At 43.1% G+C, this 15606-nt stretch overlaps 1 protein-coding gene across 9 annotated transcripts in view; it reads left to right on the forward strand.

Annotated features, from left to right (window-relative positions):
* DENND1A (DENN domain containing 1A) overlaps nt 1–15606 on the forward strand; it is a 540688-nt gene that overhangs the window by 378547 nt on the left and 146535 nt on the right. For all 9 annotated transcript variants that reach the window (XM_032634249.1, XM_032634244.1, XM_032634240.1 and 6 more), the window contains one exon: nt 12987–13112. In XM_032634249.1, the coding sequence (XP_032490140.1) occupies nt 12987–13112 (126 nt within the window). The remainder of the gene's footprint in view (nt 1–12986; nt 13113–15606) is intronic.

The following is a 15606-nucleotide window of genomic DNA, read 5'->3' on the forward strand; positions in this document are numbered from 1 at the left end:
CGCTTAGAATGCTGGTTGGAGAGAGAGCAGTCTGCTCAGAGATGGCCTTGCTTTGTTAGGCCATTGCTAACAGCTTTGTTGGCTGGAGCTTCTCTATGCCATGTTTTTTCCAAAGGCCCGGAAACTTCAGACCCTAGGGATGCTGCTACAGGGCCTCCTAGGTGCTGGTGTGCCATCCTACCTTGTGAGTCAACAATGCATTTAATCCCAGAAGCAAGGGAGCAGACATCACAGGCTGTCTGGCTTAGTAGTCTGGCCCGGGAAATGTCTGAACTAATAGTAAACCTTGCAAAAAACCCATTCTTAAAATCCCAATAGGAAGAAAAATGCCGAGTGGGGAGATGGGCGGGCTCTGATTGTCTTGAGTATCTTATGTAACTCTTTATGTGTATAGGCCTTGTAGACTTAGTACCCTTGTGGAATTGATCCTTCTGCCACGGTAAAACATGTATTGTTAGTATTCTCTAATAGAATGTTTATTCATTCAACAGGTATTTCCTATGGGGAAATGTTGGTCAAAGGTTACAAACTATAACATGAATAAGTTCCAAGGATCTAATGTACATTATGGTGACTGTAGTTAGTAATACTCTATTGCATGCTTGAAATTTGCTAAGAGAGTAGATCTTAAGTGTCCTTATCACATACAAAGAAAAAGTAACTATGTGAAGTGATGAATATGTTAATTAACTTAATTGTGATGATTATTTCAAAATATATACATTTATCAAATCATCACCTTGTGCACTTCAAATATGTATAATTTTATTTGTCAATTAGACCTCAGTAAAGCCAGAAAAGACAAAAGAAACCAAAACAGGCATTCCCTGAGCACCTACTATGTGTCAGGCTTTGTTTTGGGTATAATGGATGCAGAGATGATTAAGACATGCACCTTATTCCCAGTGAGGTCACTGGCTGGTTAGTAAAAGAAGTAACAGAAGGCTGGGCTGCCAGTATTGCCCCCACTTCTGCAATCCCAGACCATTCTCTGTTGCTGTAAATGAAGGCATAATCTGGAACATGAATGTCACTGTTCAACTTAAAACCCTTTAATGGTTCCTCATTTTCTTCTGAGTAAAATTCAAGCTCCATAATATGGCCTTTTATAATCTAGTCTCTGCCTGCCTCTCCTGGCACATCTCTTGCCGCTCTCCTACCCACTTATACCAGCAGCTTTGTTTCCATCCACAGGAACCATTCAGAGTGTCCCCAAAGGGCAGATCAGTAGCCAGTTCAGGATTGGAGGTTATTTATCCAGCCAAAGTTTTCTGGAGGTGTGCTCAGTGTCTTGGACCATAGGAACATAAAGATGTACAAGAAACAGTCACTGTTCCTGGAAAAGGAGAGATGAGCATACTGGGAGCGGGAATGGAATGCATTGAGGCTGGAGGTGTGAACAAAAAAAGTATAATGCGTTTGGGCAGGGAAAAATAGTTTAGTCCAGCTGGAGCACAGGGTGTGTGTTTGGGAGGGACAAAAGATGAGACCAAAGAAGTAGATGGGAAGGACCAGATGGGAAATGGTCTTCTGTCATAAAAACAAGTCTGGACTTCATATTTTGGGCAGTGGGGAATCAACTAAGGTAGTTAGGTCAGGTAATGACTAGACTAAGGGTGGAATGTTGGACCCAACCTCTTGTTGCTTCTCTGGTTCCTAGAATCTAGCCAAGCTCTCCCCACCCCAAATCTGATATTGGACTTGGGTCAGGGGACAGTTTGCTGAAGAGAATTCTTTTCAGTATCACCTATCACCATTATCCAGTCATTCGTCCCTCATGCTTTAGGGGATTGTCTGTAGGTCTCTCTTCTGTGTTGGACCACTCTCCATGACAGTGTCCACTCCGTGACTTCTAAATTTCATGTAGGAAGGAAAGGAGCATCATGATCCAGTGTGCCTTGCCCTGAGTGTGTGTGTGTAGGATTTGTCAACAATCGAGTATTTTATGGGAGTTTATGGGACTTCATTAAAGATGCTGGAGCAGAAGCACTGTGGGACATCAGAAGAGACCTCAGCAATAAACCGCAACTCCAAGCTCTGGAATGCAGTAAATGTTTAAGAGACTTCCTTCCATTCATTACTGAATTTTACTTTACTTTTATACCAGTTAAGAGTTGTGTTTTATTGGTTGAAATTTCTTGATTCCGTTTTCCCCAGGTCTGTTTAAAAGCTACATTTTATCCTTGAGGATGTTTGGCTCCTGATAGAGGAAGTGCTGCCAGCGAATTCAATTAACTGGCAGAGCTCACAGATATTATACACGGATTTCTTTTTTTCCTTCTTTTTCACAACTGCTACATAAACACAGCTGGGTTTAATATTTGTCGTAACAAAGATTTAACTTGAATCGTTTTACTCTGGGTAATTAATGCTTGGAATCTCGGCTACTTCTTCATTCATTTGTGATCTGCGTTTTTGACTCTGGCTATCTAGATAATGAAGTGTGCTCCTCTAGGTCTTTGCCCTGCCTTAAAACTGCTTAATATTTGGCCGTTCCCACTAGAGAGCAGATGCTTTTCTTTGCAAGAATTGAATTTCTGTCAGCTCTTTTATGCATCATGTGTTTGGAACTGTAAGTGGATCAAGTTGTTCATCACAGCAGGGACACTGTGAAACACATCTATTATACACACTTCCCACCACCCCCCTTCCTGTTTTGTTTTGTTTTTTTTTTCTCCCCTGAGGAGGTGGAGATGCCCAGATCCCCTTGGGAGATATCTCACTCTGTGTGGATGTATCCATGTGATCCACCATGGATCCGGCCTGGCTACATCCCTAAGCCTGGAAATCTATATCCATTCAGCCCAGGATTGTTGCTGAGCCGAATCCTGCTTTTATCTTTGTAAACACCAAGCACTTCATTAACTCCCAAATACACATAAGTTTGGGTCACTAGATAAACCCACTAGGCTTAGCATAATGAGTGACATTTCAGTCATTGATGCCCCAGAAAATGTTAATTGTGAGCCCATTATTCTTTTTTATGCTAAAATAATGGCTTGGGTAGTTTTGGCTTTGGAGTTGGGTTAATGTGGAAGAATAATCAGCATCTATTAGGCTCCTGCTGTGTGCCAGGTACTGTGTGAGAGGCTTTGAAAATCTTGACATTCAATCTACATAATAATCCTGAGGGGAAGGGGAGGTACTTTACCCCTTTTTTGTTAAATGAAGAGAAGAAAATAAGATGCCTAAAGACATCCAGCTAATAGCAAGTAGCTGAGTCAGAATCTGAACTCAGGGTTTGCTAGACATACATTCATTGGTTGATCGATGCATGGATTTATTATACATGTTCGTTACATGCAGCCATTGCTCCATTTGGGTTGTCCCATTCCACGTCAGGTCTCAGGCCAGCTGATCGGCTTTTATGAACACCTTTGTATCCATCTGAATATGAACTATTGGTGGTGATTGAAATCATTTATTTAGTTTTGCTTTTTCCATCAAGCTCAATGCAAATACAATCCAACTTCCCAAAGCAACCTACCATTTTCTTGCAGTTTTCATCTTGTGAATTTCAATCCCTAGATTCAGCTTTGAGCTGACAGCTGAAAATTCCAAATCTAAATAGTTTAGTGTGTCAACACAGCTTTGAAAAGCAGGAGTCTTGATGATGTTCCTACTGTGATATGCTCATCTTTTGGGCCTCAGATAATGCTAAAGGCAAAAGTGCATTCTAGTGCATTTTTCATTGATATCATTCAATTTGCAGGAGTCATTATGGGACATTCACATGTCTGAGTGAAAGACCGCTGATCTGTAGGATTAATGATAGTTAAATGGAGAGGTGGCTTTTGCTCATGAAGAAAGTCAGTCTCCTGATAAAAATTTTTAGGTATGAAAAATTTTAGTCTTCCTCCAAATACTTTTCATTAGAAGCAAGCATTAGTGTCCTGGTTCATTAGCAATAGAGTAACTGCTTTATTGTTGATCTGCAGTCCATTTTGTTGTTGAAAGATGCTGGTATTTTTTTTTTTTAATTGAAGTATATGTTGTAAAAAACATGCTTTATAACTTTCCTTTTACAAGAGTGTATCTCTCTTTTCAAAGGTAACTTACATTTGTATTTTGTGCCTTGTGTTTGCAAGAGACTGGTTCTTGGTTTATTCATGTTGACAACTGAAAAGCCTTAGACCTAATTAAAAGAATTTCCACGAGCACCTTTACTGAACCATTTCATTACCCAGCACTGCACAGATTGCATTGTGAAACATGATGATAGTTTAAATCTGACCTTTAAACCTAAACTGCCAGAAGTATGGGGGAGAAAACCCTTCTTTGAAAATACTCTATGGATACATACATATACAGGCATACGTGCATGAACATATATGGATAGAAATAATCTTTATTGAATGACCACCTAATATTATAAATACACATTTACTTTGAGCTCAAATCTTGTAACCTTCTTTAGTGTTCAGCTGCATTAATTGCGTGTGTGTGTGTGTGTGTGTGTGTGTGTGTGTGTGTGGTGTGTTAAAACTAATTGTTTTTTAGGGAAAACAAAGACAGTTTCACTTCGGGCAAAAAAAAAAAATGTGTTTGGAGGAAGATGAGTATTACAAATAGATAGGAAAATGCAAAAATCTTTGCTCCTGTGTGTTTCCATTCACAATGCGGAGGTACTGGGATTAACCAGGCAGGGAGGGGGCTGGAGTGCACTGTGAGTGCAAGACTCCTCCTGAGCTTTATTTGGCAGATAGTAGAAATGGACCTTTTTGTTTTTAAATTGTACTTTTTTACTCCAAGAATGTCATCCTGAGGACTTGATAGTTTGTTCTCAGGATGCTCAACAAAGCCATTATAGCATGTAGTTAAGTAGCCACTCATATAATGAAAATTGATCCTTTTGTCTGACAAAAAGCTGCTTAGAATTGTAATGCTCACCTCTTAACTTTCCGACTTAATACTCGGCCCATAAGATGTCAGGAGAGACAGAGGGAGCAAAGACCTGGGCCGCTGGGGTCATAGCCGGCCCCAGCTTGGAGCTCCGCGTAACTAGCACAGTCCCCACTCCCCCATGGAGAACCAGGCTCTTTGAGGGGAAAATCGGATGCAGAAGAAGCAATTAAAGCCAACCGAGGTCAAGGTACAACCATGTTCTCAAGTAAGAAACAGAAAAGCAAGGAATGAAAGGAGGCAATAATGGAGATATATTAAGTTGTGGAAAAAAATAAACCAGTATCGTGGACAAATCTAATTTGCTGGTCTGAGAAATCCTGGCAGCAGTAAGAATTAATGGAATAGCACAGACTTTGGAGTAAGACCGACTTGTGCTTGGCTTTAGCCTCTGCCCCTTGCTGTACTATCTGTGTGAGATGGGGCTGAGGCTCACTTTTCTCATCTGTATAGTGGGGATAACTGTCTCTGCCTGGCCCACTTGTTCTGAAATTTTAATACAGTGCTGGGCATGAAAACACCTACCATGGCTATTGGTACCTAGTAGAGTGCTTGATAAATACTAGTTCCTGTTCCTTTTTCCTGATGAATTCCTGGTTTTCTCAGAAACTATTACTGGGAAAGAGAGTGGGGTGAGATTGCCCTTACATATCAAGACTTTTTGCTTCAAATTTAGGCAAGAACTAACTAAGGCACAGAGAGATGCACCGTGCCATTTCATTGCCCACGTGAAGGTAGCAGAGGAGCCAATATACACATGCCCCTGAGGATGGGAAAACAAGGCAAGTTCCTCCTCCCCTCTCCAGACCCAGACGTTCCCCAGGAGATCTTATAACAAAGCCTTGATGTCTAGTTTATTCACAAAAGGAAGAATCAATCTGCCTTAGTCCTTAAGGGCTATTTTATAAAGGGGGAGAGAAAGTAATTCTATTGCCCCCCTTCCAGCTGCTGCAGGTGTCTGATTTATCAAAAAAAAAAAAAAAAAACTTTTAACTTCAGTTCTGACACTGAGCAGTTAATGCAAGTGGACCCCCTGCCCAGGATGACTTGAGTCAGATTTTGAGAAGAACTGTACCTCTACTTGCAGTGTTGTGCCAGCACTGAGGGTGGCCATGGTCCCTGCCTCCCTAGAACCTTCAGTCTAATGGAGGAGACAGACGTTAATGGACTGCCACATAATACATCATCACTTTGCTGTTTGTCCCTGAAGGAAAGGTACAGGGAGAGTATATGACAAGGGAACCTTGGCCTAATCTGAGGGGGTCAGGCCGAGGCAGTGGTATTTGAGCTGAGATCTAAAGGATGAATAGTAGTTGATCTAGGGCCTTGGGTTGTCCAGTATGGTAGCTACTATCCACACGTGGCTATTTAAATTTAAATTGATTAAAATGAAATAAAATTCAGTTCCTCAGTCGAAGCAGCTACATTTCAAGTGCTCAATAGCAGCTACCACACTGGACAACACAGGTGACCGATTATCTGTGGAAAGGCCTGTTGCACGGTGCTGAATGCTAGGCAAGCGGGCGACGGTGGAGAGAGCACTCCAGACAGAGGAGTTAGCCTATCCAAAGGTCCTGGAGTATAAGAGAGGCCAGGGCAACTGGAACCCGGTTGGTGTGGCCGACGCCATGGAGGGGGTACAGGAGCCTCGGATCTGAAAAAGGCTGGAGCCTTGCAGGCCAGGCTAGGACTGTCTTTATCCTCAGAGCAACAGGGAAGCTGCTGAAAGATCTTAAGGTGCCAGCACTGATGGAAAGAGGTGGATAGGAGTGTCTCAGAGGTGACTAGGTGAATAGCGTGCCGTCCTTATTCTCCTCTCCCCCTACAAGTTGCAACCAAGTGATGAAGAAATAATCTTATACTTGTTGAGTGGTATAAATTGCAAGGGTTGTCTTCACCGTAGCGGGAAGGAAGATATGTAAGCTGCTGGTTATACAAAAAAAGCTAAATATGATGATGAATACAATGGGAGAGCCCCTTCTGAAGTAGTAATAAGCTAACTTGTGGCTGGTCTGGGGGAGCTTGACTGCAAGCCCTCAGGAGCTGGGCCCTGAACATATGCAGCTCTGTTCCCAGCACATCTCCAGCATGGGGCTTGCAAAGATTAGGCATGAACAAAAGTAACAGAACTAATGTGCCCGGAGAAAGAACTGTTTGTTGTGACAGGGCATCACAGAAAGTCAGCGGCTTTTTAAAAAATTTTTAATAGAAGAGTTTTTTTAGAGAATGAGATAAAGAATATCCCAGGCTTAGGGATAGTTTTGAGGCCTCTGAGATTGAGTAGAAGATAAAGTTGGAAACAGAGCTGGAGCCAGACCCATAGAAGGCCTTGAATATTGTGCTAAGGAACTTGGACTTTATATGTTAGCAACATGGAGTCACTGAAAATTTTAGGAGAAGGAAGTGATATGATTCAACCTCTTGTTTTAGAAAGATAATTCAAAGTGCAAAGGATGGATTAGACCAGGAAGAAAACAGGAGAAGGGCCACCAGTTGAAAGACGGGTGCATTAGTCCAGGTACTAATTAAACAAAACACAAAGCCAGGCAGTTTGTTATGTCAGTTCTCCATTTACATCCATTATATTTTAATCCTCACAGTGTATGTATGTTACAAATACCTCATTTTACAGCAAAGGAAGCTGAAGCTCAGAAAGGTTAAGAAAGTAAGGAAGACTGATTTCTAATCTTAGACTTGGCGCTTATGACTCAAGCTCTACACTCTACTGCCTGAGGAGTGCGCGGGGATAGAGGAGCAAGTGAAGCCAAGAGACCCCAGAGGTAGAGCCTGTAGTGACCAGGGCAAACAGGAAGAGGGTGCGGGACGGGGTGGGGAACGCTGCATATGTTACTGGACATGTGGCACGTGCAGTGTTGTGTAAGACTGGCCCCGTTGTCCACTTTAATTCATTCAGCCACCAGAGCTTCATTTTCCTTGCAGTTTTGGTTGCATCTTAGTGATGACCCTCTGCAAAAGGGAAATGGATGAGTATCAATTTCTCCCCCAGTCCTTCCCAGCTGAGACTGTTTCTTCCAATGATCATTCACTGAAGAATGTAATCCTAGACTTTCCTCCAAGCACGGAGGCTCGGCCATTGGAAATGCCTTTTAAGATGTCAGAACACTCACTCATCTGTTCTTTTATTTAGCAAAAAGTGCTGAATGATGACACTGGGCCAAGTACTGCTGGACCACTGCTGGCCCTTCTAGGAACTCACAGTCTAGCAGGAAAGGTAGTAGACACTACAATTCACTGACAACTTGCAGTCCAAGGCGGCCCAGGCCGGGCGTCATTAAGCCTGTCTTAGTGGTCAGGGAATGCTTCACAAAGGAGGGGTCATTTGGATTCCCTCTTTCCCTTAACCCAAGGCAATGTTTAATTTGACTATTAAAGAAAAATACCTCATTTAAATTCTTTATTATAAAAGTAACATGTTTTTTTATAAAGCATAATCAAAACAATCAGAAGTGCATAAAATAGAAAGTGAAAGCATCCCTACATGGTTAAAGTTTGATATGTGGCATTTTAGATTCTTACTACGTATATATATAAATGATTTTTATACATATATATTTTTTTAAATGATTCACGTTATATATATTGCTCTGTAACTTGTGTTTTCTCCCCATTTGGGTGTAGTGTGTGGACATCTTTTCATGTTAGTTCACAGAGTACTGCCACTTTTTTTTTTTTTTTTTTTAGCAGCTATGCAATATTTCAAGGATGTGGTATAATTTACTTAATAGGCACCTACTCATGGACACTTGGATGGTCTTTCAAAGGGTAAATAGATGTTCACAAGTAGGGCAGAAAGGGACAAGGGACAACTCCATCTGAGTTGTCAGCATGTGTTTGGCCTGGAGGGTAGTATATGCTTCTAGATAGCAATTCAGTATCAATCAAATACCCATTACGGGGGGCCAAGGGAAGCGAGGCCAGCTGAGGAAAGCGTCACAGACTACTCGGAGGAGTTGGGATGTTTTCCTGCAGGTGGTGATGGCCAAGGGTAGGGGCACTGAAGGATTTTGATAGAGATCAGATTCATATATTTCCAAGAATACTGGGACAGCTGTGGGTAGATGGCATTGAAGGAAAACTAAAGACAGAGAGCCTATCTGATCTGGGAAACTACTCCACTGATCTGGGCCAGAGAAGATGGGTAGAGCTGAGCAGCACAGGGCCAAGGTCATGGGCACTGAGAGATTCAGGATATATTGGCAGGAGGGTGGTAAGATGTGGAGAATGGCTGTAGGAAGGGAAGGAGAAGAATGGAATCTAACATCTGAATCTAGCCTAGGAGACTGGCTGGATGATGCTGTGGTATCCAAGATGGGAAAAGAGGAGGAGGAGGGAAGTTAAGACGCTGACAGGTTCAATTTTGTACTCTCTTCCCTTTGTTTTCTGTCTCCCTCCTGATACCTCGTTAAAGGAGGAAACCACCCTTGCTGGCTTTTCTGTCCCCTCAAATTATGCCTGATGATCCCTGATGTTAATGACTTGACCAGCACCCCCAGGAGCACTCAGAGCAAGTTGGGTTTTAGATGTATGACTGTGGGTTATTTAAGCCTTAGATTTTCCTTCCTCACTTTTATATAAAGGGCAGTATGCTATCACCAGTTATCAGTTGTGCATATACTTGAAGTTTCAAAGTTTGAAGTGCTGACAAAAGCTTCTCCTTGTTGTAGGGTGAGGAGAGGTCTTCAGAAGTCTTGGCCTGAGTGGTCACAGGGGCACCAAGAGCCCAGGACCACTTGGCTGGTTTCAGAGCAGCTGGGGCAGGCCGGAAGGCACACACTCCTATTTGCTTAGTTACAATCAGCAGCGACTTCTTTGTGTAAAATGGTAATGAGGCCATTAGGAGAGGCTCACCTGAAGTGCAGCCTTGTGAGTCCAAGGTAATTAAACACCTCCCGAATGAAAGCAAAAGGCCAAGGAAGGTTAAGTGAGGAATAATCTGCGGCACAGGTGGCCCAAGGGCTTTGAGGAGACAAAAGAGAGACACTGGCTTGTACTGTTTCAAAGGATGGAAATGTCACCCTCGTCCTGGGAAAGGCAGGACTTTTATTATTTGGAGGGTGGGAAGTGGGCAATATTTTTAACATTTTAATAAAGCATGTTTCTTTTTCACATTGCTATTTCAAGTTGGAGGTCCGTGACAGACTGCCAGGGCACTGAGTGGCCTGTGCTGCTTCTCGTGAGCTCTCACCACTGTGGTGCTGGGGCGCATGTGTGCCAGAATCGGGGGGCGGGACTCCAGGCTGCTTCCAGAGGAAAATTGTTTTCCTTGGCCCACGTCTGAGTGAAGATGGGGTGGCTGCCCCCTCAACGCATGTTCCCGTCCCTTCTGACTTAGCCAAGAAGTAGATCATCACACCTTCACTCACTAGATTGTCCAAGCATGTGGCGCGCCCCTGAGCAGCAGCACAGGGTTTCTTCCCCTACGCTCAGTAAACACGGATTATTTTCATTTTAAAAGATCTGGTAACAGAGGATTCTTGCCATTTGGTTTCTTGCCTCAGAATCTCTGCTGTCTCCACATAAAAGCATATACATGAATGTTTTTAGCAGCGTTAATTATTATTATTAATTAATATTATTAATAATGAAGCTGATGAAGAGATAAAATGTGGTCTTTCCATAGGATGAAATATTATTCAACTGTGGAAAAGAAGGAAGTACTAATAAGTGCTACAATGTGGATGAAACATGTTTATAATGAGCAGTATGCTAAGTGAAAGAAGCCAGTCACAAAAAAAAGACCACCTATTGTATGATTCCATTTGTAAGAAATGTCCAGAATAGGCAAATTCATAGAGACAGAAAGTGGATCAGTGGTTACCTAGGACTGGGATGAGGAAGGAGGGGAGCAGGATTCGTGGGGAGTGAGAAGTACCTGCCAGTAAGATGGGTTTTCTTTTTGGGGTGATGAAAGTGTTCTGGAATTAGATTATAGTGATAGTTCTACAACATCGTCACTATACTAAAACTACTGAATTATAGATTTTAAATGAATGAATTTTATGATATGTAAAATATATCTTAATAAGCTATCACAAACCCCTCCCTTATCAGAAGCTTGGTAATAAGAAATAATGTCCATGGAGCATTTCAAGAGTATATGTAATCCGGGCTTCCCTGGTGGCGCAGTGGTTGAGAGTCCGCCTACCGATGCACGGGACACGGGTTCGTGCCCCGGTCTGGGAAGATCCCACATGCCGTGGAGCGGCTGGGCCCGTGAGCCATGGCCGCTGAGCCTGCATGTCCGGAGCCTGTGCTCCGCAACGGGAGAGGCCATAACAGTGAGAGGCCCGCATACCCCAAAAAAAAAAAAAAAAAAAGAGTATATGTAATCCATCCCAGATTCTTAATATTTTTAGGTTCGCAGGCACTTTTAGGAACCTGAGGATAGCTATACAGCCTATACCCAGAAAAATGATCATTACTCATTCATATTAAAAATTTGTAGATGATTCATGGACCACCTGCATCTAATTTCCTATTTCATCTTTAAATTTTACCCTAAATTTTATCCTTAAATAATATCAGGCCCGTTAAGTAGTCCTATATCTAAGCCCCATACAGATTCCTGAAATGTTCTCTTCATATGTCACCTACATGCTTAAAAACAGTCATTAGCTTTACCTTTATCTCAAAATGAAGGAAAGAATTTCTTAATGTATTCACAGCTCTTGACCCCTGCCTTTCCCTCTATCTTCATTTTAAGCCATATTCTCCATTCTCTCCACTGAAGCCACAGTTCTCCCTAGTCTCTGAACTCCTCCTCACTACAGTGTCTTTGCAAATGCTGATCCCCGTGTTTGGTACACTGTTCCTTCCCCTCTTTGCAAGTTAATTACTTCAGCTCATCCTTCAGATCTCAGTCTAAGCCTGTTTCTCTCCGGGGAGCCTTCCTTGACCTCCTTGGTGAGCTCTGTCACAGGCTTGTCATGGTAGCAATGTCATATGTATTGGTATTTTCTTCACGAGAATATAAGTTTAATGAGGGGAGGACCCTTGTCTGGTTTTGCTCACCATTGTATCACCATTGACTCAAGGCTACCAAGTTGCACAATTCCAGGGACACTTTTCACATGGAACATAGTGTGAGTGGTGTGCCCAGAAGTTGTGCAATATGGCTTCCTGAGATGGGTGGCATATTGGAAACAGACCAGGAAGCTTAATGTAGTCTCTGACGTTGAGGGCAACAACCGTCATGTCACACAATCTTTCCTACGTTGAGGACTCACAGGAAAAAATCTCTTTTCATTCTCACTTTCAGGAAATTTTGTGTCCATGTGTGCAACTGCTTTGGACCCAAAGAATCTCACAACTTCTCATGTTTCCCTTTTTGCTTTGCCGTGACTTTCTTGTCTATTTTGTTTTAATCTGTTGGGTGGCATATCTGTAAGCTATATAAGTGTGTTTCTGTAAGTCTATATAATGACTATTCCTTTAGAATATGAGGTTTAAAATAATATATTATACATATTATATATACTTTATATATTTAATAAATATATAATTTATAGTACATTTAATAAATACATATTTAGAGTATGAGGTATATTATAATCTGTTATAAATAAGCCATTTATTTCTAATATTTGTCAGTAATCTGAAGAGGAAATGGAATTGGAACTAAAAAAATTTGTGTAGTTTGGGCTCAGATTATAAGACTTCAATTAATATTCCAACTTGGTCACTTCTTGGGTTTGTTACTAGGCATGTAATATTACCTCTCTGAGACTGTTTCACCCTTGTAAGATGGGAGCACAATCCCTTTCCTACAGGATTGTTGAAAGAATTAAGTAAGAAAATTTATGTGAAAGCAATTAACCTGGCACATTGAAACTGCTTAGAAAGTGGTTTTGTTTTTGTTTTTATTAGATACTCCCTAATAGGAGCAAGATTTATTTAAATTTCAAAAACCTGCCCCAATACTGAATGTGTGTTTGTTCTCCCAGCAGTTGATGTGTCAAATCCATCCCCATCCTGGGGGTTCTCTAGAGCTCTGTGTGTGCTGGGTGTAGCCAGCCATCCTCCTCCGACCCTGCCCTCAGCCTCTCTCTCCTTTGTGTCACCAGATCTCTTCACTGAAGAACCGGCTGAAGAAGGTCTCCACAACAACTGGCGATGGTGTGGCCAGAGCCTTCCTCAAGGCCCAGGCCGCTTTCTTCGGCAGCTACCGAAACGCTCTGAAAATAGAGCCGGTGAGTAGCTTCTTGGCATGTCACAAATCCGTGTTTGGTCAGGGCCACAGGAAACCTGCTATTCATCTGGTTGTTGAATTCACCAAAAGAGGTTTCTGTGTGTGTGTGTGTGTGTATTGGAGGGCTGGGGGAGTGGCCTCCCCTCGAGCTACCTCTTAGCACAAGGAAGCCGAGCTGCCCTGTGTGAAGCGCACTCTGCTCCTGTGAACGTTAGGGCCCCTCCCCTCCCTGGTCAGCAGCACCCTCTGTGGGTCACAGTGCTCAGCACTGCACACACACCTGCTCTCACTGAGGAGTCCAGTAAGCCTTTGAGGTAGCAGTGATCATCTCCACTTGACAAATGGGGAAACCAAGGCTCACAGAAGCAATGACTTGCTGACCAGTGGAGGGGCCAGGTAGGTTGGCCCAGTGCCCATGCTTTCCCACTGTGCCTCAGCTCCCTTTTCCTGCACGGGGACCTCTACTCCACACTTGAGAAAGCAAGGCATCCAGGGGGCTCACTTCTTAGAGGTTCCCAGAGTGGTCTTGATGTATTGACTACAAAGTATACTGAGGACTGGGGAAAAATGTCTTCTGCCTCCATGGCCCGTCAACCTTTCTGAGCCTCTGTTGCCTCATCCGTGAGGTGATTAGTTATAGTGTGGATATGAAGACACCAGGTCATCCCTAAAACCAAAGAAGCTACCAGCTCTCCCAGCTTCAGTGAGAAGCTTTCATCGGATATCTGCCTCCTTGTAGCCTCTTGGCCAAGGAGAATGGAGAAATTGGCCCAGGGACCTGGGTCGCTGCATAGGAGAGGACATTGGAGGGGACCTTGCTGACAGCCCTTTTCTCTAGGGAGCACGGAGCTCCATTCATCCTGAACAGGCGGAGATGGCAGCCACACCCAACCTAGTCACAGTGGCTGTGAGGGACCAGCCCAGGTCACACTGCCTGTAGGTCAGGATGTTTGTTTTTGTTTTAACCCATAGCATTTTATTAGATTAAATGACAGAAGATGAGTAGATATCAGGCAGTGCATTTCATGTGCAGACTCTGACAGTGAATCTTGACCATGCTTCCTCATAAGCCACAGTTATACCTTGCTAAGTACTTTTTCACTATTTTGAGTCCATTGCCTGTGTAAGTGAAGCACAGAGTGATAGCAAACACCTTGTTTTCCCTTCACCCAGGGCGCATGCTCTGTGAAGTGGCTGGGGCAGTGGCTGCTCAGGGAGCAGCAGCCTAATGCCCCCTTGTTCCTTGTCTTCCATCCAACACTTGGGCCTGACTCGCTAGGCTGCCTCAGCTTCAGGCAATGTCATGGTCACATAATAGAAGGGATGCACTCTCTTTGCTTCCTAAGAAATACTTCCCTTAGGTCCTAAAAAGCCCTTCAGCTTAAAGCAAGTTTCTCACATCCTGCTTGTCTCCAAGACAGGTGGCTCTGATTCTTTGTCCTGACCTTGGGCCCATCCAAACCAGTCAGGTTCAGTGCTGTTTTGAGAGCTGGTATAATTCAAGGAAAATTCTGTCTTCTTCCCATCTTTAAAGTGAGAATGGGACAACTGGCCCAGTCCTTTCCTTAGGCTGCTGGGAACTGATAGACATGAAGTATTTCCACTCTTACAATGACATCATTGTTGTCATGTATACGTCTAGAATCCAGAGGCTGTTGAGTCTGGTACATATTGCTGGGTATGTGATCCGGGCAAAAGTTGCTCCTCCAGAGACGTTTATGGTTGTACTTGCACTTGGCTCTCAAAGGCATCGGATTTAAGGATGGAAGTCCTAGAGTTTAAAGCCTGGCTCTGTACTTGGGCACTTAATCTCTCTAAACTTCAGCTTCTTCACTGTGAAATGAGAATAAGCATACCTATCATTCTGCATTTCCAGATGGTTATAAGGAGCTAGTGAGCCATAGAACCTCTCATAGGAAAGCTGAAACTTGGAGAAAGAAAGACAGCAGCATCCCTTCCTGTGGTGGGCATGGGGTTATCTGAGTGAGCAAAGGCTTGGAGGCAGGACCCTTCATGGCCCCTTTGTCTGGAGTCATGGGTTTGGGTGGGGAGGTGGGGCTGCAGGAAAGGTTGGAGCCAGATTTGACAGAGCTTTGGATGGTGGGCTAGGAGTGTGGGCAGAGATGACGTGTGACTGAAGTCATGTTTGACCAGTAATCCAGTGCTGGACTGAAAAGGAAACTGGAAGCAGAGACTGGGGGACGGCTGGGGAACTCAGAAGAAAGCCCTCCAGTGGTTACATCAGGAAAAGGTACCACGAAGAATAAATGGCTAGATGAGTCTAGAAATAGAAAAAATATGGGAGATGAGGGGCAAGAAATGTCAAAATATCTCCCAAGATTTGGATCAGGAAGAGAATGATGATGCCCATAGTAGAAAAAGGGAAAGCTTGAAGTAAAGGTGTCCCCAGTAGCAGATTCATAATGATAAAAACATGGAATGGACTAAGTGTCCATAATGATAGACAACTGGTTAAGTAAATTAAAGTATATCCA

Source organism: Phocoena sinus, chromosome 6 (assembly GCF_008692025.1).
Source record: "Phocoena sinus isolate mPhoSin1 chromosome 6, mPhoSin1.pri, whole genome shotgun sequence".
Lineage (NCBI taxonomy): Eukaryota > Metazoa > Chordata > Mammalia > Artiodactyla > Phocoenidae > Phocoena > Phocoena sinus.